The sequence below is a fragment of the Coccinella septempunctata genome, chromosome 1 (assembly GCF_907165205.1).
Source record: "Coccinella septempunctata chromosome 1, icCocSept1.1, whole genome shotgun sequence".
Taxonomy (NCBI): Eukaryota; Metazoa; Arthropoda; class Insecta; order Coleoptera; family Coccinellidae; genus Coccinella; species Coccinella septempunctata.
Window position 1 is genome coordinate 41104127 of NC_058189.1, and position 24474 is coordinate 41128600.

The following is a 24474-nucleotide window of genomic DNA, read 5'->3' on the forward strand; positions in this document are numbered from 1 at the left end:
TTGTCTTAGCTATTTCTAACTACAAGATAATTATTTTCGCAATTTTAGTATTCGAAAATTGCCATGTGAAGGATATCAGTGTTATGAGATTTTCAAAGATGTCGGTTATAAAAAAATTCTGGATAAGAAGCCTGACTACTCAGTGAACATTTTTGAATTACTGTCTAATGAAGGAGTCTGATATTGACTTCGAAATGTTACAGTTAATTATTCAATCATCCAAATTATTTCGTTGAATACCGGATGAGTCTTTGAGTTCATTTATATCTAAACAGAAATTCAGTTCAAAAGTTCAAAACACTTTTTCTCTTCACCAGTTTTTCCAATTCGGCTCGGTTGAGTATCTACTCAGTCAGTTGGAAATCCATGAAAAATGCAATTTAGAGTTATGTCTCACAAACTTTTTTATCGAATAGAAATGTTTCGGAATATAGTTTTATATTTATTTGATGAATCTTTTACGAACACAAGGTATCATTCAAATCTCCCGGTTTCTTCATTATGACCATCACATTGCAATTCAAGAAACCGAAATTTAAAAGAAAGTTGTACGATCAATAATGAATATTAGACCACTAACAGTATCCTTCATATTTTCTCGTATAATCCAGTAAAGTAATTCGATATTCAAAAATAAAAAAAAAAATGTGAAATTCGAAAATTTGGGTACTTTGGCTGAATGCAACTCTTTGATTCATTGATTCAGCTTGTTATTCTGAAAGGATTTTTGTTTTTCCAGAGGTGGTATAGCTCGTTATAAAAACTCTAAATGGTTTCATATTTTTATTTAGGTTGAATCGGAACAAATGCTAAAGTGTTTCTTTTGACCTCAAAAATCTTCTGTTCAAATATGTGCAAGTCAAACAATTACTCTCTATATTAGTTGTTGAACAAAATTGTTTTCGACAAAAAGTGTGAAACACTATTTCTACAAACAAAATTTTTCTTTTTTTTTTTGGAGAAAAAACCATAAGAACTATCAAGAAAGATGCTAACTCCTTGCTACAATATCCTTCAATAAATATTTCATATTGCAATCAACGATATCTGCGATCCCAGATCCTGAATCCTTTAATGGATTGGACAAAATTGTTCTTTTCTTTGGAGAAAAACCCATAAGAACTCTCAAGAAAGATGCAAGCTCCTTGCTACAATATCCTTTAACAAATATTTCATATTACAATCAACGATATCTGCGATCTTAGATACTGAATCCTTTAATGAATATTTCTTCAAATAATGGTGCTATTCCCACAAATGTCTTTCATGTGAAATTTTTCAGTGAAAAAATTTTTCTCTAACATATTAAGTGAAAAGAATATTTTTTTATGTGTCAGTCTTCGTGACTATTCATTCTCAATAATCCTACCTACATAATAAATATAAACGTAACCCCAGAATAAAACTATTAATTTCCAAGCAATAATATTTGTTTCCTCGGGTCTGAAAAATGAGTAGCAAATGCTGCACATATTCATGATAATTTTATTTATTTTGCGTTACTAATAATTCGATTTATAAACAATTCCTATTCAAAATAAAGAATATAATGAAACTTTTTTTCTGGCTTTACGTGAAATTAGAAATTTGTTCCTATATATTCGCATCAACGTCCTTTCGGAATTAGATATTACGTCAAAATGGATGGTGGAAATTGTGAAATGAAGTCATCCGTTTTCCTCCAACAACGATATATTTGGCAATATTGATTTTATTCGAGGTAACGATTCCGAGATTGATATTTCCTTTAAGTGTGAACTCTGGAAATGAATATGAACATCTCTTGGCCTCCGTTCGTATTCAAATGCAGAATTTATAGGTCAATTAGATACTTTCTCAACTGCTCACTTCGAACAATGCGGGCGAACTTAAAACGTACAGCATTTCTACATACCGTAAAACGGGGTTACTTTGAACCACGTGGCTACTTTGAACAAAAAATAAATTTCGTTATATTGACTCATATTGAAATAATCATTAGGTTTAGCGACATCTAGTTTTCACCACTCAATTCGTCACACATTTAAGAATGGTATGGCAACACTGGTATGAAACTTATTTCTATGAAGGAGGCAATCTCGGCATTTCATTTCTAATCTAAAAAAGTAACGTTCGAAAAGGTGTGCAAACTTCTGTTGCTGCAGCCGTAAGTATTCACACTAAATGTTCACAAAATATATTTGCTACAACAATACATTTTCATAGCAGAGCTATATTGAAACAATTTGAAATATTTCAACTTACTTTTTTTGTATGAATTTTTTATTACAACAATGAGGTTAGACATCGTTTTCGGGGTTACTTTGAACCGTGTTCAATGAAGCCCTAGCACGTGATCAATGAAGCCCCAGTTACGAATTAGCTCTATTATTATCTTGCAGAAAATGGTCCGCTCTTATAAAAGAAAAACTCGAGCAAGAAAATATGCCAACTTTACACCAGAAGCCTTAGAGAAAGCTCTAAGTGAAATAAAATCAAAAAAGAAGTCTTTGCGTAAATTTGAAAGAAACTATTCAGGGCGTTGAGCGAAAGAACATATTCAATTACGATGAGACAAACCTGTCGGACAATCCAGGAGTAGAAGAATCATCTTCGCTCTTACCTGAAAACTTTGAAATAGATAGCTTTCAAACAGTGCAACAGTGCCAAATATTAGTTTAGTTCCTTTCATTTTTTATTATGTTAGAATTCTGTTGTTGATAATAAAATACCTCGTTTTATGTAAATTGTGTATTTCTGTTGAATAATTTTTTTTTCTTCCGAAAACAAGAAGTTTCTAGTTTTGAAGTGTTCAAAGAAACCTTATCTGTGGAGTTACATTGAAATTGCATGGTTTCATTATATGCTTTCAAAGTAACCCCGACTGCAGGGTTACTTTGAACAGCCACAAATTAATTAAAAAAAAAATGTTATTGATCGTTTTGAGATCTCATTTTTTTGTCATTAGAAAGGTCGAACTGACGCCCGTAACATATATTTTTTTGGAATTTTTCATTCACTGTCTTACTGGAGATATATAGATTCAAAACAAAAAACCGTTCAAAGTAACCCCATTTTACGGTATGTATCTTATTATCTTGTGTCATTGTCATCGACGACTGATACCCTTAAGAAAATTTGTTGAATAAAAAAAGGAAACACTTGCTTCGTTTCCAATCGGCTTGTTATGGAGAATCGTCTATGAATATCTAGAATAAAGGCAACCAAACAAAGTGTTATTTCCAAAAAAAATTATTTTTTATAAGGACATAAAATATTCCATCATCTAGTGCAGTTATTTTAATATTCCGAAATAATTGATGAAAATATTGGTTAATAGTTTTCTCAAATTATTTATTGTATACGCATATTCGAATTAGAAAGATCTGACTGCTTCACTTGCGTCACTTAAAAGCTTCAAAAAAAGGGCTGGTCCGATAAAAATAAGTGGTTGAAATTTGAATGCTGCAAGATTGGAGAGATTGAAGAATAGAGGAATACTTTGGAAACAACAAATCTGCGTGTATAATTCGCAGGATTTTTTATCATCATGTATGATAATGAAATTTGAACTATCCAGAGATGATATAATATTAATCACTAAATGTCATGAGCCATAAATTCAAAATTAAGATGTTTTCTTCAATAATATGATCATTCCTTTGGGTCTGATAAACTCTCACATATTTGCGATAACATCCGTATGGAAAATACGGTTGTCAATTTCTGAGGAATCAATATGTGCTGTTGCAAATATTCTGACGTATTTTATTAGTTTGGAACATGGAATCCTAATAAGATTGCTTATGTAATTTTCCGGTAATAAAATATAGCATAAGTTCTTCTTTCAAATAGCAACTCCCCATTAAAAAGTCTAAAATCTGCACATGGAACAGTGACTAGAAGATTTCGTTTTCACCAACGTTTAGGGAACTCTTAAATGCTAGGGGACACCCTAAATTATAAAGGCCTGGAAGTCGATCCTCTATCGAATGCCTAATGAAGTGACAGCGATGCGCAAAAATATTTTTTTTTTTGAAAAATGGATTAGTAGTGTTAGTAGTGAATTTGTGGGAAGTATCCCCCTTTTTCTGTATAGCTGTCTTGCTTGATCTGATTTGTTTTGACACAACATTCTATTGTTTTTTCAAAGATTTCAGTTGTCTTTCATGATTTATAGAAATATGTTCATATTCTATTTCTTCTTTTGTCATATTTCACTGCTTGTTTTTCATTATTTTTCAGCCTGAAGAAGGCACAATAAACTGCCAAAACGTCGTAAAGGAATAGTTGCGTGTGTTTTTGGTTCCTAGGACCGATATTTTCCAATGGAGATGATCACTTTGAATGAGATTTTCCTATCACTTAAGAAAAATGGTCATATTCTTGCAAATTAAGGATAAATGTGGCTTACAATTAACTAATATAAATATAAAATGAAAAAGTGATTTTGACTAGAACGAATTTGATGCAACGCTGCACTTGTGTCTCTATACAGGGTGTTTCATGAGACGTTGGCCTAATGGTGAATGGAGGTCATCCAGGCCTTTCAGAAAACTTGCTTGTTTTATATCCTAAGGCTATTAGTTTCGGAGATACGGGGTGATTCATGAACATTGTCCTAAATTTGCGATAGCTATAACTCTGGACTGTAAGGTCCGATTTCGATCAAATTTTATGGGTTTCTTCACTTCATAAAGCTTTTTCAAATGGTTCATGAAATATCAATATTTTCAGGTCAGAACTCAGAATATCATGATTTTTCTTTCATGCTCCAAAATCTATATTTTTCACATCCCTCACAGAAATTTCGTTATTGCCATGAAAAACTACATAATTCAATTTTCATTCTGGATGGCACACTGGTCACGAGGAAATAGGAACCGGACGAATTCATGTTTATTGTCATTTTTTCGAAATGCAGTCCTGTTTTTATTCCTTTGTTGATATTATTTATTGACTTCGGTCGAGATTTTGAATTTTGCAAAATTCTGTTCAACGCTTTTTCATTTTAAACCCTCCGTTCCCACTGAGTGTGCGTGAAAAAGTGACACACTTGACAGGAGCATTTGCGATAGAAGACAGAAGAAGCCTGCGCAGAAGTTGAAAAAAATCCCGATATGATAAAAAGGGCTATAAATAATCTGATTTTGAGCTCTAGGAAATTTGTCGAGATGAAAGAACTCCATTTCGAACATCTCTTATGATAGAACATTTTCATTGTTGTTTTATGAAAGGAAGTAAAAAGGGTAATATTTTTCGGAGGAAATAATTTGAATACGTGGGTTATGAAGCAAATACACTTACGGATTACATTTTCCAAGAGGACAATATTTGTATCCAAATTCAATATGATATTTCAAAAGAATTCACAGCTCGACTTTGAATCATTTTTTACGAACACTCAGTATGTGCTAAGGTTTTAAAATGAAAAAGAATTGAACAGAATTTAAAATAATTCAGAATCTTAAGAAAGGACTATAAATATTATCACCAAGGAGTAAAAACAGAGCCGCATTTCGAAAAAATGAATATGAATTCTTCCGGTACCTATTTCCTTGTGACAAGTGTGCCATGCAAAGTGAAGAATGAATTCCTTAGAATAAATTATGTAGTTTTTCATGGGAATAACGAAATTTCTGTAAGGGATGTAAAAAATATAGATTTTAGGGCTTTAATGAAAAATCATGATATTTCGAGTACTGCCCTGGAAATATTCATATTTCATGAGCCGTTTGAAAGAGCATTCTGAACAAACCCATAAAATTTTATCGAAATCGGACCTTCCAGTCCAGAGTTATGGCTATCGCAAATTTAGGCAAATGTTAATGATTCACACTGTGTCTCCGAAACTAATAGCCTTAGGATAAAAAACAACCAAGTTTTCTGAAAGGCCTGGATGACCTGCATTAACCATTAGGCTATGGCCAACTACTCATAAAACACCATGTATACCTATGTATATTGGGCTTCAACTTGTTTTTTGCAAATTTTTTCCTCCAAACGACCGATTTCTTATAGGTACTTATCAGTACTAATATTCGAAATAAAGTGTATCTGCGTGAGAGCCGTTTGGATTTGAGAAATTCGATCTGCCTAATTAAAAAATTTTATTTATGTCTGAATAAATATTGGTTCGAATGACTTGTTCCCCAGATCTGACTGATTTTTATTGTTTCAGATTTAGCAGTGGCAACAAACGGACATATAGAACTACTCGCTGCTAATGGAACTCTGATTGGAACAGCCCGGGAGGGTTTCGCGAAATTGAAAGCTTTAACCTTTGATAATATTAGGCATCGGTTCATTGTCAGCGACATGGATGAATACAATAACGATACAATTTACGCTATTGACTTAACCAAAGAGACTGATGACAATCCTATTATTGCTGATCTGCCCGATGATGTTCAGGTTAGTCTGTAATGAAACATAATATGTATAATAAATTGTTCGGAAAATAATACGTATATCTCGGCTGTAGTGGGTATTTCAATTAATATGAAAGATAATAGAATTACAGCAGGCTCACGCTTTCAAAATCGAATGAATTCAATCTATAAAATTCGGGGTTCCTAAAACTTATTATTTTTTCAACATAAGATAGAACTAGTCAAAATAATGCGTTTTAGAAAAATCACCATACGAAACTGGAACCTTGAATGAAATAATGCTACAAACTTAGTTATTTCAAATGGTACATCTCTTTTTTCGTTTCTCTATCCCCAAGAGGAGTATTTACTCCTCTCTAGTACTTCCCTTTTCCTATACTTTCGGAGATGTTGAGGTTTTTCCACAAAAAAATGTCAAATTAATGGATCTAAAGGGATATATGAGACGACATTTCAAATTTTAGGAAGCAAACTTGATTTGTGATATACAGGCTGTTCCTTTATTCCTCTTGTCACTCGATACAACATCTTAAAGTTGATTTTTTCAAATGAACACCCTATTTTGTATCTGACATTTCCAGAGAAAATAGAAATAGGTACGCATCTTACGATCTATAATGTTTCTATACGAAAACCTCAAGGTTTCCGAAGTTTAGTAAAATTTCTATGGAAGTGAGGATTTCAGTATACGACTTTCTATTTTCCATATCTGTATACATAAATTCTGATCTCAAATTGAGAAATAGCTACATTTTTTGCTTCGAACTGATCTGGGGATTAGCTGAACCGATTGTGAAGAGAATTTCACACACAAGGACTGTATCTGAATGTTTTGAGCTATATACTATACACTAACTCCCTTCACTTCAATTTCGGATATTTCAATTAATTCTTGGTATATTGTTCCAATAATATAGTTTATAATAGAGCTTGCTTCAATTTCGAAAATCGTAGGTCGTGAACAAAATATGTTATGATGTTTGTGTTGATATTTTTATCTACTATCCATCTTCAAATCACTTTATCGTAAAATGATGATTGAGTTAATCCTTGAATTTATCTGACTTATATAATCATAAGTTTAGATCTATAATTTCGAATTAACTATCCCGATCGCCTTTCTCCGTGTACTACAGGGTATCCCAACCAATACACCCTATCTTTATTGAAGGCGTACTAGTCGCAAACTCGAATATTTCAAATTTAATATTAGATTCATTTCGTTATTTCCATCATTTCGACTGTTTTCCATCATTTCGACATCTTAGAAATCATTCAAACCTTAAAATATGTTCAATATAAAAAAACGATATCTATTTGAAGAATTAAGTACATAATCCTTTGTTTTGATTCTCCAGGGATTAGCGATCGATCCAATCGATGATATCCTCTATTGGACTGATATGAAGAATAAAACCATCAATTTCATATCTCTCAAAGATGACAATCCCCAAACTCAAATTCTATTCGCTTTCGAACAAGCTTGGCCTCAAGACATTGCGGTGGATATATGCAGAAGGTATGTGTCTTTATTGATTTTATACTAACTAATAGTGATTAGTGATGAGTGATATTTCACAAACTGTGATTAAATCACAGATATTTCGAAATCACAGTTTCTCAAATGAAAAAAAAAAACTTGAAATCGTAATCACAGTTTTAAAGCCTTATCATCTGACTCGCCTCGCCTAGTATTTCACAGTTCCACCCACAAGCGATAATCAGAGAGCGAAAGTACAAAAAAAACTAAGCTAAAAATTACCTAAGTTTGGCTAGTTATAACTTCGACATTACTTTGATGATATTGAATTTCGACCCCGAGGTGTAAAACCGTATACTTATCCTTTATGCCACTGGCATAAGATTTTTTTCAATCTCTTTCAGGGTGTGAATGTACAAAAGTTTTCGTTTTTTGGCGAAGAATTTGGGAATAGTAAAGGGCCTTACATAGATTTTTTCTTCAAGCTGGGTGGATTGTTAGGTCGACATCTCGGGACATCTTCGCCACTTTTCGGATATAGCGTTGCTATAGAAATATCGCTATTTTATGAAATAACCTTTTTTTCTTGAAATTCTAGCTATAACTCCGACATTTCTTCGCTGATGCTGGATTTTTCTCCGGTAGTGTGAAGCACCATCCTTAATCTTTAGGTAACTGGTGAAGGTTTTTTTTTCAACTTCCCCTTGTTGTACAGGGTGTGAACATATAGAAGCGAAAATTTTCAGTTTTTGGACTAGGCATTAGAAATATTGGGGTCCTGCTAAAGTTTTTCTTTATGTTGGGTGAAATGTTAGGTCATCACCTAGATAGATTTTCGTAATTTTCTCGATACATTGCGTTGCTACAGAAATACTGATACTTTTTTTTTAAACTGCATCAAAAATATCTTATTGATAAGATCAACTACATTGACGTGCATGAAGGGACAGTTTTTTCAGAACAACAGGTTTGAAGGTAACATGAGTGCGGATTTTGTTTTTGTGGGAGATAATACCTTACCTTATCGAGCATAAACAGAGCACAAGTATCGGCAAAAGCAAAATCCTTTAATCGTTGTGAATTCCTCCTAGATCCCCAGACACCAACCCAATTGGATACGGCTTGGAGTTTTTCCTAAAGGAACGTCAGCCAGAAACTCTGATATGAAATCTTATAGAAATAAAGAGTAAATTACTATTGTCACTGCACTGCAATTTAAACGCCCATGAATGAATTTCGAATGAAATTAAGGATTTTCTCTCGGTATTTTTTTATCACATACCTACCTCATATGCACGTCACTGCTTTCGATCAATTTCACCACAAAATATTCCCCGATGCAGTTTTCACTGTATCCCTGCTAAGTGTTTCTGAATTCGCAGCCAAAAGATGTAAATTTCTCGCTTCCTTATATTCTTCCCCTGTGCAACAAGAAGAACTTGAAGAAAAAATACTCTACGTCAGTTGCCTAAACACTAAGAATTATGCTTTGCATCACTGGCGGCAAATCCAACATCAATGAAGAAATGTGAAATGTCGAAGATACATCAAGATACAAGAATTTCAAGAAAAAAGGGGTATTTCTATATTTCCGTAGCAACGCATTGTATCCAAAAATTGGCTGAAACACCCTGATGTGTTGACCTAACTATCCACCCTCCAACTTTGTCCAACTTTGTGAAGACCTTTAATATTCCCGAATTCTTCTTCAAAATACGAACATTTTTGGCTGCTTTAGTGCTTTACATTCACACCCTCTACAACAAGAAGAGATTGAGAACAAAATTTTCCTGTGCCAGTGGCATATAGACGAAGGATAAGGCTTTGCATCTTGGGGTCAAGATCAAACATCATCAAAGTGATGTCGAAGTTACAACTTGTCAAATTTTTCAGCTGTCCCACTTCATTAGCTGCTTAGTTTAATAGAAAATGCCATTTTCCTTATCATCCTGAGATACAGGGTGAGTCTTTGACTCTTACAAATATTTCAACAGTGAATTCTTGACGTCAAAAGAAACACTTTTTTCCGGATCGGCTCGGTTTGAAAGATAAAGGTTATTGAAAAACCAAAAATTTTTTTTATTTTTTGTTGCATCTCACAAACGATTCTTTCGAATAGAATGAACTTCGGAATATAGTTTATCATTTATTTGATGAATCTTTTTCAAACACAAGATATCACCCCACGTTTTCCAGTTTTCTCATTATGACTATTACGCACCATAAAAATACCAAAAATTCAAAGAACCCCCAACGCTTGAAACTAAATTGGACGCTAGCTAATGAATATTTGAACGTTTTGTAAAATAAAAGTATTCTTCATATTTTATCTTATGATGCGCCGTTTTCGAGTAATTTGATGTTCGAAAATTATAAAGTATTTGGGAAATTTGAAAAACTGGGTAGGTACTTGTGTAGTGTCGCAGATTTAGCGAATTATTCCAGGGGTGGCACAGCTTAAAATGGCTATATCTTTTTATCAGGACCGATTAGGAAAAAGTGGTTCAGCAAAAAAGTGTTTCTTTTGACCTCAAGAATCTACTGTTAAAATATTTGTACGAGTCAAAAACTGACCCGGTAGAGATTTGGTGATTTTATTAGTCGCGCCTTATTGCAATAATTTTCCTCTATTACAATACGATTTACGTTCCTTTCTATGGTCTTTTAGTTCTTAGGAACTCGCAGCGTTACATGGATGATTAGGATCTTGGCGCCTTATTGTCATAGTCAGTTTGTCCTTGATCTACTCTTGATATTGATATTTACAAGTTTAGAACCGCTGATATTGAAAAGGTATAGTTACGGTTCACAACGTGATTTCAAAATCACTATATCACTCATCACTAGTTACGGCGAAAAATGCATGAGTTAAATATTTTCAGATATATTTATTGGACAAATTCCTATCGGAGGAAACCATCTATCGAAAGAGCGAAAATCGGCTCCCAGAAGAGTGAAATAATTGTCGATTCTGATTTGGGTCTACCGGCCGGCATAACCGTAGATTATAGAACAAGAAGGATATATTGGGCAGATATGCGTGGTGGCATCTATTTCAGAATAGAAAGCACCAATTTGGAAGGGAAGGAAAGACAAATAATATACGAAGGTATCAATTCCGAGCCTTTCGCCGTAGCAATCAAAAATGAGTTTCTTTATTTCACCGATTTGCGAAGGAACGCTCTATGGAAATTCGATCTCAAGGCTAAAACTCAGCCGAAGAGGATAAGAAGTTTCGACGAAAAACCAATGGGACTGATAGCGAAGAAGAAACAAATCAGGACTTTACCCGACTGCCAGTTACTAGAACAGGTGTATGAAAACTATACAAGCCCAGTGGTGGAGAACTTCGAAGTATACAAAGAAGATGAAACAGTCAAGAAGGAAATGCAATGCATAAACGGAACGATGGAGAATGGAGTGTGCAAATGCTCCAGGGGCTACAGCGGTGTCTTCTGTGAATTATCTTTGTGCCATAACTATTGCCTTGTTGGCTCCTGCCATTTAACCAGCCAAGGGTATCCATACTGCCACTGTCCGAAAGGATCCGGAGGTCCCAGATGCGAGAGAGACTGCGAAGGATATTGCATGAATGGTGGGCTTTGTTCGTATGGGTTTTCCGGTGAGAAACTACCCAACTGCAGTTGCCCCAAAGGCTATAAGGGTCCTAGATGTGAGGAAAATGAGATTGTAGATAGCTTATGTGATTTTTACTGCAGTCAACAAGAAATTGACGACAGTCGTCTGCAAGATCCTAGTTTCTGCAAGTAAGTCAAAAATTATTCACTTTTTTCGTTTATTTTCTTTCGCGGTGTTTAATATCTTTATTCAGGAAACAAGTTATAATTTAATCAATTATAATTTCATCAAGTTGCGTATGAATTAATTGATTGCCGGCGGATGGTAGAAGAAAATTAAAATTTGCATGTAATGTTGTGAATAAATAGAAATTAAAAAATCAAATAGAAGTTACACTAAAAAAACCTCATATAGGAATTGTATAAAACTATAGAAGTTTGCAAAGCAAACGCGAAATAGTAGATTATAGTGTGAAAAAAATTACACTATGTAGGTGCCTAAAATTTCCGTATTTCGGGTAGCATCCGTAAAGCAACCAATGTGCATCTTGATCCCGATCGTGGGGTTCCCCTTAAGTGAGAAACAAATCGTGAAGAAAATTTCAAATTGAACATTTTCTGTTTTCATTTTAGTTAAAATGAAAACCTAAAACCTAGTGAGAAGTACATACTAAAAATTCTTGTCTCCGGACATTAGAATAATCAGCAAGTGCAGACGAAAAATGAAAGTACACAGAATAAATCATTGACAAATTGGTGAACTTTTCCTATAGGTAAACTTGAATAACTGAAAGATTATTCGACTTGGGTACTTATAAGCTATGTTTCAAACACTTATCATGTTTTTTCGAGTTTAATCCATATGAGTAATAAATGGGTTCACATTCGAATTTATTGAGTTTTCGTAACTCTAATTGGTTTTATCTGATGACCTTGTCATGATCCAAACAAAAACAAATTTGGTAGTAATAGCTTTTCAAGTTTTCTATTAGAGATTTTGTTTTTTTTTTTTTGGGATATGCATTTTAACATAGTTAAACGAAGAATTTAAGGCAGCTAAAACACGCAAACAAAGCAGAAGAGTTGAAACTACGAGTATGGCACATTGTTGAAACTCTGTTTGAATGCCATAAAACATAAAATACTGGGTTAGCCATTTGAATTAAAAACGTAGTACGCTATTTTCGCTATAAGCGGAGGTAGCACTTCTAAGATAATATTTTGTTAGGTACATATATCCAGTATCCTATATTGGTACCAATTGTCAGTTTTATATTAATGGATATATAAAATTTCTTGAGTCTATATGATGAATTCGATACATGCCGTTTCAACAAATGAACAATTGTCTTCTTGACTTCCCTTCCTGAATTACGTTTTAACAATCTCTAGCTTCCTGAAATCACATGCTCAGACTTTCTGTATGCATAGAAGAAATTACGTATTGAAAAAATAATCGATAGACGAACAGGCTTTTTCGTGATAACCTCACTTATCGCCTACTTTTTTAAAATGAACAAGCCTGATAGTCGAATAAACAGGAAGCATTAATCATTCAGGTTTTCCCGTCATTTATTTGAATCGAATATTCTTTATTTCAGATGCGACAAACGAAATTACGATGGCTTTAAAAATCAGTCTCCACAAGCACTTTTAGCTTCAGAAGGTACATCAAGCTACATGAACTACCTTCAAGATCCGGTCTTCATTTCCTTGGGTTGCATCACCTTAACTGCCTTATTAGCATGTATGGTCCTTACCGTGTACGTGGTGTATCTAAGAAGGAAGCCAAATCCTAAAATCAAGAGAAGATACATTGTGAATAAGAACCCCTCAACCTCCATGACTGAAAGGCCGCATGCTCAACAATGTGAGATAACTATTGAGAACTGCTGCAATATGAATATTTGTGAGACTGTAAGTACATTAATGTTTGATGTGAAATATGAGGAAGATTTGCTGAAAATGTTATAGAAAAGACGCTTAATTGAGGATTTCGTTTAGAATTTAACTATTTCTGGTAAAACAATAAAAGAAACGCTAGAGTATTATGGGCGAATTTTTCCAATTTGCTAGTAATCAAATTTTTTCATTTCTTCAAATCTTTAAAGATCTTAGAACACTTTGTATTATGTATTATGTCTTTCTTATTGTAGTTTAATGTGTTTTTTCCGTCCCTGATGTTCAAAACGTCAATATTACTTCAAAAAAAAAATGTACAATAAAATAAATGTAAATTCTTCATTTCAGCCTTGTTATGAACCGCCAAGATTGCAGAAAATCCTTTCGAGTAGAAATGAAGATAAAAAGATGCTTCTTTCAAATATGGAAAAGGTGGAGGACTATTGACCTAAGTCTGAATTGTTCATCCCGTGGGAAATAAAGGGCTGTGACCTCCAAAAAGTATTCAAATTCATTCCTCCTTGATGAGGATATTCCTCCTTGTGAAGAAAATAAAAAATTTATCAGAATGATAGGAATTAAAAGTGATAGAAGTGGTAGGAGATCTATGGAATTGGATAGCTGCATAAATACCATTTCAGAAATGGCGACAACATTATCATCTGCTTGATCCGCGAAACGAAGATTGTTACCTATTTGAAATTGTTCAATTCCTAGAAGGCAAAATGGCTGTCTGGTAGGTTTTGAATTGATTGAGAATAAACCCAAATAAGTGCCGGCAAAATAACAATTACAGAAATATATTTAGAAGTACCTAATATATTTGTTCAAAATTGTATCAAAAAAATCTTGATATAGTTGTTCATGAAGAATAAAACGAACCATAGAGTTTTTGTGGTGATGGACCAAAAAGTTTCGGGGGCATATCCACCATTTGCACTGCCTATAAAATAAGTTAAAGAAAAAGCATGTACACTTAACTAATTGAATCGTTTCTCACTTTTCTTATCATTATTATTTGGTACTTTTTTCTTGTTCTTTTTTCTAAGGCTCCATACATTTTTATATCTTATTTGAATTTTTCACTTGTGCTCCATCAATGAAAATCGATTTCCCATGAAACAATTCTTACTGCGTTATGATGTTTGGTAATATACTAGGTACTTCTGATTTACAGTAATTTTTTTCATTTGGCTGTACATAGTTCTATACTATTCAGTAATTTCGGGGAATTACACATGAAAATCGATTTTTATATGATTAACTTAATTTTTTCCTAGTACATGTACTTAAAACTAAATTGTCATTTAGTTTTGTACTGAGTACTTATTGTTTTGTTTCAATAATTTATTTTATCTTTTCTATGTTGATTCAACTTGACATTGGGTGCTGGAAACCAATTCAAATTGTTGAAAATAAAAATAATCATTTATGTTAAATTGTAGCAAGGATAAAGTTTTATTTATCATCTTAGATGTAGCTCACAAATGTGATAGTAACACTAATTAGTAGAATTTCTCTATTTTAAAAGTTTGGATGAGTATAATGATACTCAAATCTTTGCGCCTAGGTAGCTTATACATTATCATTTCGTGGTAATTGTTTTCAAACATATTATTTTCTGAAATACAACTGACAAAACCTGTGATAAATGTACAGAATTTTTGTCTGAATAAAAAGGTTTATTGTGGTAATTGCATGTCTGATTATGAATTTGTGAAGTGAACACTGATTCTAGTACAAAATAACGTGGATTCATATGTAGTGCATCTGCATTTGATTGGGCATGTGATAGACTAGTGCAATATACATACATAAATTATATTATTTATTCAATACTGAACGAAAAAAATATCAATATTTTATGTTCCTCATAAATTTCATAATCAAATCCAGATAGTGTTCAATGTGGAGTTGGGATAGATTTTTTCTATATTATTAATATGCGAGAGTGAAGAACTGAAACTGTGAATTGCCATTGGAAACTCTAAAGAAGTTAATAAAAAGGACTTCCAGAAGAATATGTAATGCATTTATTTTTTCCTTCCGAAATCCCACAATTTAATATTATCAGGGGCGTTTCCAGCCAATTGGCTAAGGGGCAGTGATTCCAAAAGGTAAAACTTGAATAGTTCTTTTATTTTACACATACAGAGTGGTGACGCTTGGAACCGTCAACCCCTTGATATTGAACAGGGATGAGGGGAATAACAAATTCTGAAGATCGTATCGAGTACTATCTGACTCTGAAATTTCGCTTCAAAATATCCATCGATAATGAAATGAAATAATCAGACAATGTAGAATTTACCTCGAGAATGTTATTCGTATCCGACACATTTCAAAGGTATTTAGTAATGTTTTTGTTCAATAAAGCATAAAGTTATAAAGCTAGTTAAGTAAGTAACTGTGTGCAAGTTTAAACTGAATAATTATGAGTTTCATTCATGATTTCTTCAAATTCACCGCGGAAACTATTCAAAATCATTCTTCAAATATGGGGTTTTAAAATTTAAATCGCTTGGTTTCGAGTTTACGATTTGGCAACAGCGCCTACTAGACAATGAAAAGAACATTGTCCGATCACCTTGTTTATAAAATAACAGTTGTTGATTTGCAGGCGCCTACTTACTGGCGAGCTTCAACTGCAACCGGCCATAAAAATCACATAAAATGTTATGACCTCCTTCGTTCGTCGCAGACTTCATAGACAGCCATCTTTATCTATCACAGATTACAGAGTAGTTATCTATCTCATCAAGATAAAGTATTCGTTGTCCTTTATTATCAAGGCATATTTCAGTCGATGTTGCCAACTTGTGCAATCGAAATGAAACGCATTAAATTTTATTTTTTATTTTTAAGTGCTTAAAATAATTTTTATCGGGAAACGGTTACAATTGTTATTTCGAAATGTGACGTTTTAAAAGATATTTCATAAAAAATACATCATTCTCGTCAGAAGGAGTATTCCCTATTGGAGTATCGAGTCATCATCAAGTACCTATAGTTAAAAGGGTTAAGAGGTAAGCAGATTTACGAAGATATGCTTAATCCCCTAGGTGATCAATGTGACCGTTAGAAATTGGACTGCAAGCTTCAAAAGAGGTAAATTTTCCATTGAAGATTATGACCGATAGGAATGGCCAGTTTCTGTGTCGGTCCCCGAAAATATTGATGCAGTTCTAACATGATTTTATCAGAGTTATCAGACCATCGAATTGGGCTAAAACGGATATCAGAAGCACTGAATATTTCATACGAACGCGTTCATCATATAGTTCACGTCAATTTGGACATGAGAAAAATTGCTGGAAAATGGATCCCCAAATGTTTGAATGTTGACCAAAAGCGGTAGAAGCATCGCATTCTATCTGTGCTCGATTTGAAAACGATGTAAACTTCTTAAACCGAATTGTTACTATGGATGAGGCTTGGGTACATTTCTACGATCCAGAAACAAAGCAACTATCGATGGAATGGCGACACTCTGGTTCTCCAAGATCTGAAAAGCTTCGTGTCCAAAAATCTGCTGGAAAAGTTCTTGCTTCAGTTTTTTGGGATTGCCATGGAATACGAATAATCATGATTGATTTTTTGGATGAGGGTAGAACAATAACCAGATATTACTATTCGACATTACTGACCACTCTACGGAAAAAAAATTAAAGAGAAAAGATGCGGAAAGCAATACAAAGGTGTTTTGTTTTTGCAGGACAACGCCCCTGCATAGAAATCTAATGTTTACATGCAAAAAATTCGTGATTTAGGGTTTGAATTACTAGAACACCCCCGTTATTCACCACATTCGGCTCCAGCCGACGGAGAATATGTTGAGTAATAAAATATTTTGACATTGAGATTTTGTTTGTTTCTATAGTAGGTTAAGAATTTTTCAATATATCCTCGTATTTGGAATAAGTTACGCATCCTCACCGACTTCCCTACAGGACATTGTCGCCTTAGAAAGCATATGATGGAAATGAGCTTATCAGAAACTGACGATTGTAGACTCTGTGAGGAAGAGGAGGACAGAATGTCTTGGACGAGAGAATTGTAAGAGGTATGAGTACTTGAAGCCCTCTCAGATACTGAAGTTTATTGGAACCCTGGAGCTGGAGGGCGCAGTTGTTGGAACTTAGAACAGCTCTGATGAGGGGCACAAAGAGCTTGTCCAGATGCGGCGAGAAACGCGCGATTGACTACGCGCGAATCATTTCATGTTGCGTCCACATGTAGCGTTAGTCTACGCGTCAAAACGCGAGTTTCCAGTCCAGTATTCCCTATTATTGAATCTTCGGTTTCCAGTGTGGATAGTTTTTTCTCTTTTGAATGACTTCCTTCACAAAATATTTCAACAATTTCTTCCCAACATGTATTTTTAGTAGGTATTCATCGATTGGAATATTCGGGAGATTCCATATCCCACAACAGAATTATCTTTTTGCAATTCTGACATATAAAGTGGCACTTTTTAGAACTCATTGACGTTTGAAACGTAATACAAGAGACCGATTTGCTGAATATTTTGTAAACGAGTCAACTGCCCTGACAACCCCCAAGTAACGCAGTACTTTTTATTCCGTATAATCCTACTTCGCGCACTAATAAAAATGGTTTACTTATCCAAAGCTCTTTTTTCTCTTCTGAATCACCAATCTATCAACAATTTCTTCCCAACATTTTTTCCGAATACGACTGAAATATTCGGATGATTCCATATCCCACAACAGAATTCCCCTTTCAACTTCATCGATAAAAAGTTCAATATCGTTATCGAGTTCCATTTCGAAATTTCACTCAATCCGTCCTCACGCAGCAACCAACGCATGTGTACTGGACGCTACCATTGGGACCCTAGTATCTCGACACGCGCGTAGAACGCGCGAGTCGAGATCCCTGCGATTGCTTGCGTCGAACTTGCGATTTTATTGCACGCGCGTGTGCATGTGGACGGGATCTACTGTGCTCTAGTATCTCGACACGCGCGTTCCGAAACGCGCGTTCTGAAACGCGCGTTGTGAATCGCGCGTTTCTCGCTGCATCTCGACACGCAAGCGTCAATGAGTTCTGAAAAGTGCCACTATATATGTCAGAATTGCAAAAAGATAATTCTGTTGTGGGATATGGAATCTCCCGAATATTCCAATCGATGAATACCTACTAAAAATACATGTTGGGAAGAAATTGTTAAAATATTTTCTGACGGAAGTAATTCGAAAGAGAAAAAAACATCCACACTGGAAACCGAAGATTCATTAGGGAATACTGGACTGGAAACTCGCGTTTTGAAGCGTAGACAAACGCTATATGTGAACGCAACATGAAATGATACGCGCGTAGATTTCAACAATTTCTTCCCAACATGTATTTTTAGTAGGTATTCATCGATTGGAATATTCAGGAGATTCCATATCCCACAACAGAATTATCTTTTTGCAATTCTGACATATAAAGTGGCACTTTTTAGAACTCATTGACGTTTGAAACGTAATACAAGCGACCGATTTGCTGAATATTTTGTAAACGAGTTAACTGCCCTGACAAAATCAAATGGTTTAATAATTTATGTATTTTTCCAAGTGACGGAGTACTTTTTTATTTCGTATAATCCTACTTCGCGCACTAATAAAAATGGTTTACTCATCCAAACCTCTTTCTCTTCTGAATCACCTTCTTCAGAAAATCTATCAACAATTTCTTTCCAACATTTTTTCCGAATACGATTGAAATATTCGGGTGATTCCATATCCCACAACAGAATTTCCCTTTCAACTTCATCGATAAAAAGTTCAATATCGTTATCGAGTTCCATTTCGAAATTTCACTTAATCCGTCCTCACGCAGCAAACAACGCATGTGTACTGGACGCTACCATTGGAACCCTAGTATCTCGACACGCGCGTAGAACGCGCGAGTCGAGATCCCTGCGATTGCTTGCGTCGAACTTGCGATTTTATTGCACGCGCGTGTGCATGTGGACGGGATCTACTGTGCTCTAGTATCTCGACACGCGCGTTTCGAAACGCGCGTAGTGAATCGCGCGTTTCTCGCTGCATCTGGACAGGCTCAAAAGGTCGCAGTGACATGTAGCCCCTTTATCAAACTATAACTTTAACTATAGGTCATGTAGCAATGGATCCGACCTTTCGTACTAGGAAATTGTGTCCAAGGTATCTGGTATTTCACAAACAACTATCATGAGAATCCTTGAACAACATAAATGCCATCCTAATAAGATACGATTGGTTCGGAAACTGAATGAGAATGATTCCGATCGCCGACCTTCGTGAGGTGCATACTCAGCTTCCCCAAGAATTAAATGTTTGGGCGGGTATTTATGGAAATCATATAATCGCCACTTTTTTTATCTCCGGTAATCTCGCTGGCCAAATTTATTCAGATCTATTGGGTAAGGATATTTATCCAGCTCTCGTGGAAGTATTGGAGAATGAAGAAGAACATCAAACGATCATTTCCCAACATGAATGCGCACCACCTCATTTCGTTCAACCATTGAGTCAGTTCTTGGATGAAAATTTTTCTCACGTCTGGCGAAAAAGAATGCTTCTCCCAACTGGTTGCACAATTAATTTTTGTGCAATATTCACACGAAATTATTTCTAATTTTGAATAGGGTGTGGCTATGAATTCAAATTAAAAGTTCTATAATCGTCTATACAAGCGTCCCTCGCAGATTACTTTAAAATCGTCTAGTGACGGAAATTATTCAATTTTTCACTCCGTTACTATGGAAGCAACGTAACTGGTTAAGAAAAGTAAAACGTTTCAAAACGTCAATGAGTTTAATAAAGTGTCTCTTTACACGTTAAAATTAGTATTGAGGATTATAAAACTGCTATAACTTTGATGGAAACTGCTGAATGTATTAATGAATTTATGTACCATTCTATTATTGTAGGGTGACCAGACGTCCGTCATTGTGACGGACAGTCCGTAAATCGTCCAAGAAGTCCGTCACCGGAAAACGTCCGTCAAAATGTCCGTCAAAATCTTGAATTTAATTCAGTATTTTTCTCAAGAAAATTTGAGAGGGATAATAAAAAAAGAATGTGCAAATTTACGGAAGATCTTTCAAAAGAATTTCCATTCCATTCTCCAATGTACGAAGGGTCAATTCAGCATTGTATTTGGAGAAAGAAGGAATTCAAATTACGAACATAAAAAAATGGTTAATGCAGCAGCGTCTTCCTCCCTGAACAAATATTTAATTCAAATTCAAATTTTGGGGTTTAAGAAGCTTCTCTAGCAACGCCTGAATCCCTGTTTTCATTCCACAGTCTGTCTAATGCACAACCATTGTTTTAAGATTATTATATTTTCGTTTTTGTGTTGTGATAAACTTGTATTATTTTCTGTTTTCAATAAAGTATTTTTCTTTTCACTATACGGGGTAGGAAACTGAGTAGCTGGTAGCATATACAGGGTGAGTCTTTGACTCGTACAAATATTTTACAGTAGATTCTGGAGATCAAAGGAAACACTTTTTTCCTTTACCATTTTTTCCGAATAGGCTTGGTTTAAAAGATAGAGTTTGTTGAAAAACATAAAAAATGTTATTTTCAGTTCTCACAAACGGTTTTATCGAATGAAATGAATTTCGGAATATAGTTTTCGAGTAATTTGGCGTTCACAAATAAAAAATATCTGTGAAATTTGAAATATTGAGTACTTTGATAGCATTCAACTCTTTAAAAATCAATATATTTTTATCCGGGCTGACTCGGGAAAAATATAGTACATGAAAAAATTTTTTCTTTTGACCTCAATAATCTACTGTAAAATATTTGTATGATTCAAAGCCCTGTATATAAATATATACACATTCCCTAAGGCCGTGCGCCATTGAACTGGGGATAATCTGGTCAGCCTATATTATTGTGACTTGTCCTATACATAATTCAATTTTTCACAAAGCAATTTTTGCTAATGTTCACATCACAATATTCAATCAATTCTCTTGAATTAATTCCATCGAACTCCCTCTTCAGAATTTCATATCAATTTTCATTTCTCGCTACTAGGTCACCGAAAAATTTTTAAATTCTAACCTCTCACAAGGATAATAATATATTTTTATTACTAACACCAAATTGCTCTTAACTTTTTTCTTCTTTCTATTATTAAACTATTCAAACTATCTGAAAATATACCTATTAGAATTAGAAGGATTCGAAAAATTACAAATTTAATTTAAGGAAACTTGTACACCATAACAATACATTGAAATGAAATAAATAATTCCTTAAATATGAAAAATATTAAATGGTTTTGTAGATGTAGGTGCTTGAAGACTTTGGAAGTTAGGGTAGACGTCGGCCTATCTTGGCTATCCCGACGAGCCGCCACTGGTACATTTGTGTTTCAGAAGCCACGGTCTACCGGGTGAGTTGAGAAACTTCCATAGTCCTAACATTGCTTCCTTCCAAAAGATTTTGAGCTGCATACAAAAAAACATAGATGGCGGAAACTACCTGATTCAGAAAATTCCCGAGTCTTTCTACTGCTTATACATAAAACCCATAAATTTGAATGTTTCTCCATTGAATAAAGTTATTCAACATTCCTTGTGTGTCAGATATTGGAAAAAAAAAACAATAAAGTGTTCAGGAAAAATCAAGCATACCATACAATATCCTTCAATCAATAATATTTTATCATTTACCATCTTATCTTCAATCTTTGGAAGAACACAAATTCGAATAAGAAATGGAGAAATTGTTGCAACTTGAATGTTTCTATTCGATGAAGGATTTTCTTTCTGATCATTTGGTTAGACACTTATGGCCGGTTTCATAATCAAACCTAAAGTCGCTTTAATTTTAAAGCTTCCTTTAACACTACTAAAAATTAAAAATGACACTAAAGGAAGCTTAAAGTGACTTTTAATTTGATTATGAAACTGGACGTTACCTTTACAACTTGTAGTGCCTAAAGGATGAATAAAGTATTATTAATTATCGAATAATTGTTAATTATTCAAAATTCAATAAAATAAAAAACCTGCGTAGAAAGATACCCCAACAAATTCTACAAAAAACAGTCCCTTGAGGGCCCCAGTACGTGAACTTAGTCCACCACTACTAATTTCGTAGTATGTACAAGATTTTTTTAAACTCTATTCACTGAAATAAAAATGTTAAAGTACGGATGCAAGGTTTTACTTTTCATTCTTCCAGACGAATGTTTTAGAAACTGCTTGGTATGCAGAAAGTACTGAGACAGCCCAAGTACGACTGGCGCCTGCAAGGCGGAGAAAGAACAATGCGACACGAACGTGACTTATTACGAGGAAATGAACAAAACGGACGTTTAGAATCTTAGACTCATGATCTGACTTGTTACTTTCGTAGAATTCAATAGGTTGAGGAGTGATGGGAAACGATGTGCGTGAAACATAGGTAGAATAACGGAAAGGAAATGAACGCGTGAAATCCTTTCGCACGTTAAAATGAATTTATTGTTAATACTGACTGAACGTACTCTTTTGCAGTAAATCAATATGAATTGGCTATGCCGAGTTACAAGAGCCCTTCTCAAAAAAACTGATTTTTCAAAACTTGTGCATAATTTAAAATTCCCTTACGTTCAGAGTTGGCAAAATTCGATGGGATTGAATGGCAGTGACCTGAAGAGCTAGGGAAAATAGATGGAACGTTTCCGACCACGATTTTTAAAAGATGGGTGAAAAATTAGTTTTCACTTATAACTTCAAAACAAAAAAAGAAGGATGCGGTTTGGCCATTATGCATCTTTTGGAAATAGGGCTCGGAAACATGCCATCCATTTTTCCCCAGCATTCACGGTTACAAACCTGCCATTCAATCCCATCGAATTTTGCCCAACCTGTCCTTCCGCTATTTACATCACGATTAAATGAAAATAAACTTACTTCATCCAATTAAATTTCCAATTTTATCATCATCAAATTGTCAAAATTTATTGAATCAACAGGGTATAAATGAATATTTGAGGAAAAATTTAAGGGATGATTTTCATTCGAAAATAGTGTGGGGTCTTTAAAATAATTTTTTGTACAGCTTTCGTTAAAAGTGGCACGTTTCATTAAACAGCCAACAGAGTCAAAATCTATTGATTGTGTGTGAAAAATGTTCTTAACGCAAATAACGCAATGTTGAAAATATGCTTAAAACTACAAGTTCTCATGATGAAATCACGTAAAATTATAATAATACAGGCTAAAGGACTTCGGTCGATGGCCATTTCCCAGAATAAAGTACAGTGTTATTATTATTATAATAATAATTTCAGGAATTGCAAATTTCTATTATCAATATTTGATAATAATGAATGATCAACATAGCCCTCAGCTACTGTCGTAATCTTCCATTTACCCATGGAGGTAGGTAGCTCCATGCATTCGCCATGTTTTTTTATCTCCGTCATATTTGCTCCTGATTTTGCTAGTAAAGAAGAGGAGGATCTACGAAAACAGTGACCTTGATATTGCTTTGGTTCTGGCAGTTTGAGAAATTCCGCAATAATACATAGAGGGCATTTTCCCAAATGTATTTATACCAACTGCATTCGCAGTGCATCCATTATCTGTTGCACCGGTGCATAAAAAGGGAGAAAAAAATCTCTACGAAAATTATAGGCCCATATCTATACTGCCAGCATTTTCAAAAGTATTCGAGTTCCTTATCAAGACAAGATTGCTCTCATTTTTAGAGAAAAGCATGATGCTTTCATGTCGGCAACATGGCTTCAGGAGAGGAAAATCCACAATAACGGCCCTGATCCAGTTAATGGAATTCATTATGGAGGCTCTAGACAGCACAGATGAAGTGATGTTAACCTGCATGGATTTGAGTAAGGCATTTGATTGCGTGGATCACCAAAAACTCTTATCCAAATTGGAGTATGTTGGAGTCCGAGGGACAGCACTTGGACTGATGAAATCTTTCCTGCAAGATCGTAGTCAAATAGTGGACCTTGATGGAAAGTTATCTTCCGAAAGTGAAGTTACTCGAGGAGTAACCCAAGGGTCGGTGCTTGGACCAATTTTATTTGCCCTCTACATCGATGACTTGGTTCATAATGTTGTGGCGGATGACGTACTTCTCTTCGCGGATGATGTCTCTTTTATGAATAGAGATAA

At 34.5% G+C, this 24474-nt stretch overlaps 1 protein-coding gene across 1 annotated transcript in view; it reads left to right on the forward strand.

Moving 5' to 3' along the window:
- Window positions 1–15351, forward strand: part of LOC123313713 (protein cueball) — a 32775-nt gene extending 17424 nt beyond the window's left edge. The window contains exons 2-6 of the mRNA XM_044898700.1: window positions 6161–6393; window positions 7730–7890; window positions 10734–11618; window positions 13031–13346; window positions 13680–15351. Of these exons, the coding sequence (XP_044754635.1) occupies window positions 6161–6393; window positions 7730–7890; window positions 10734–11618; window positions 13031–13346; window positions 13680–13778 (1694 nt within the window). The 3' untranslated portion in view covers window positions 13779–15351. The remainder of the gene's footprint in view (window positions 1–6160; window positions 6394–7729; window positions 7891–10733; window positions 11619–13030; window positions 13347–13679) is intronic.
- The last annotated feature ends 9123 nt before the right edge of the window (window positions 15352–24474 follow it).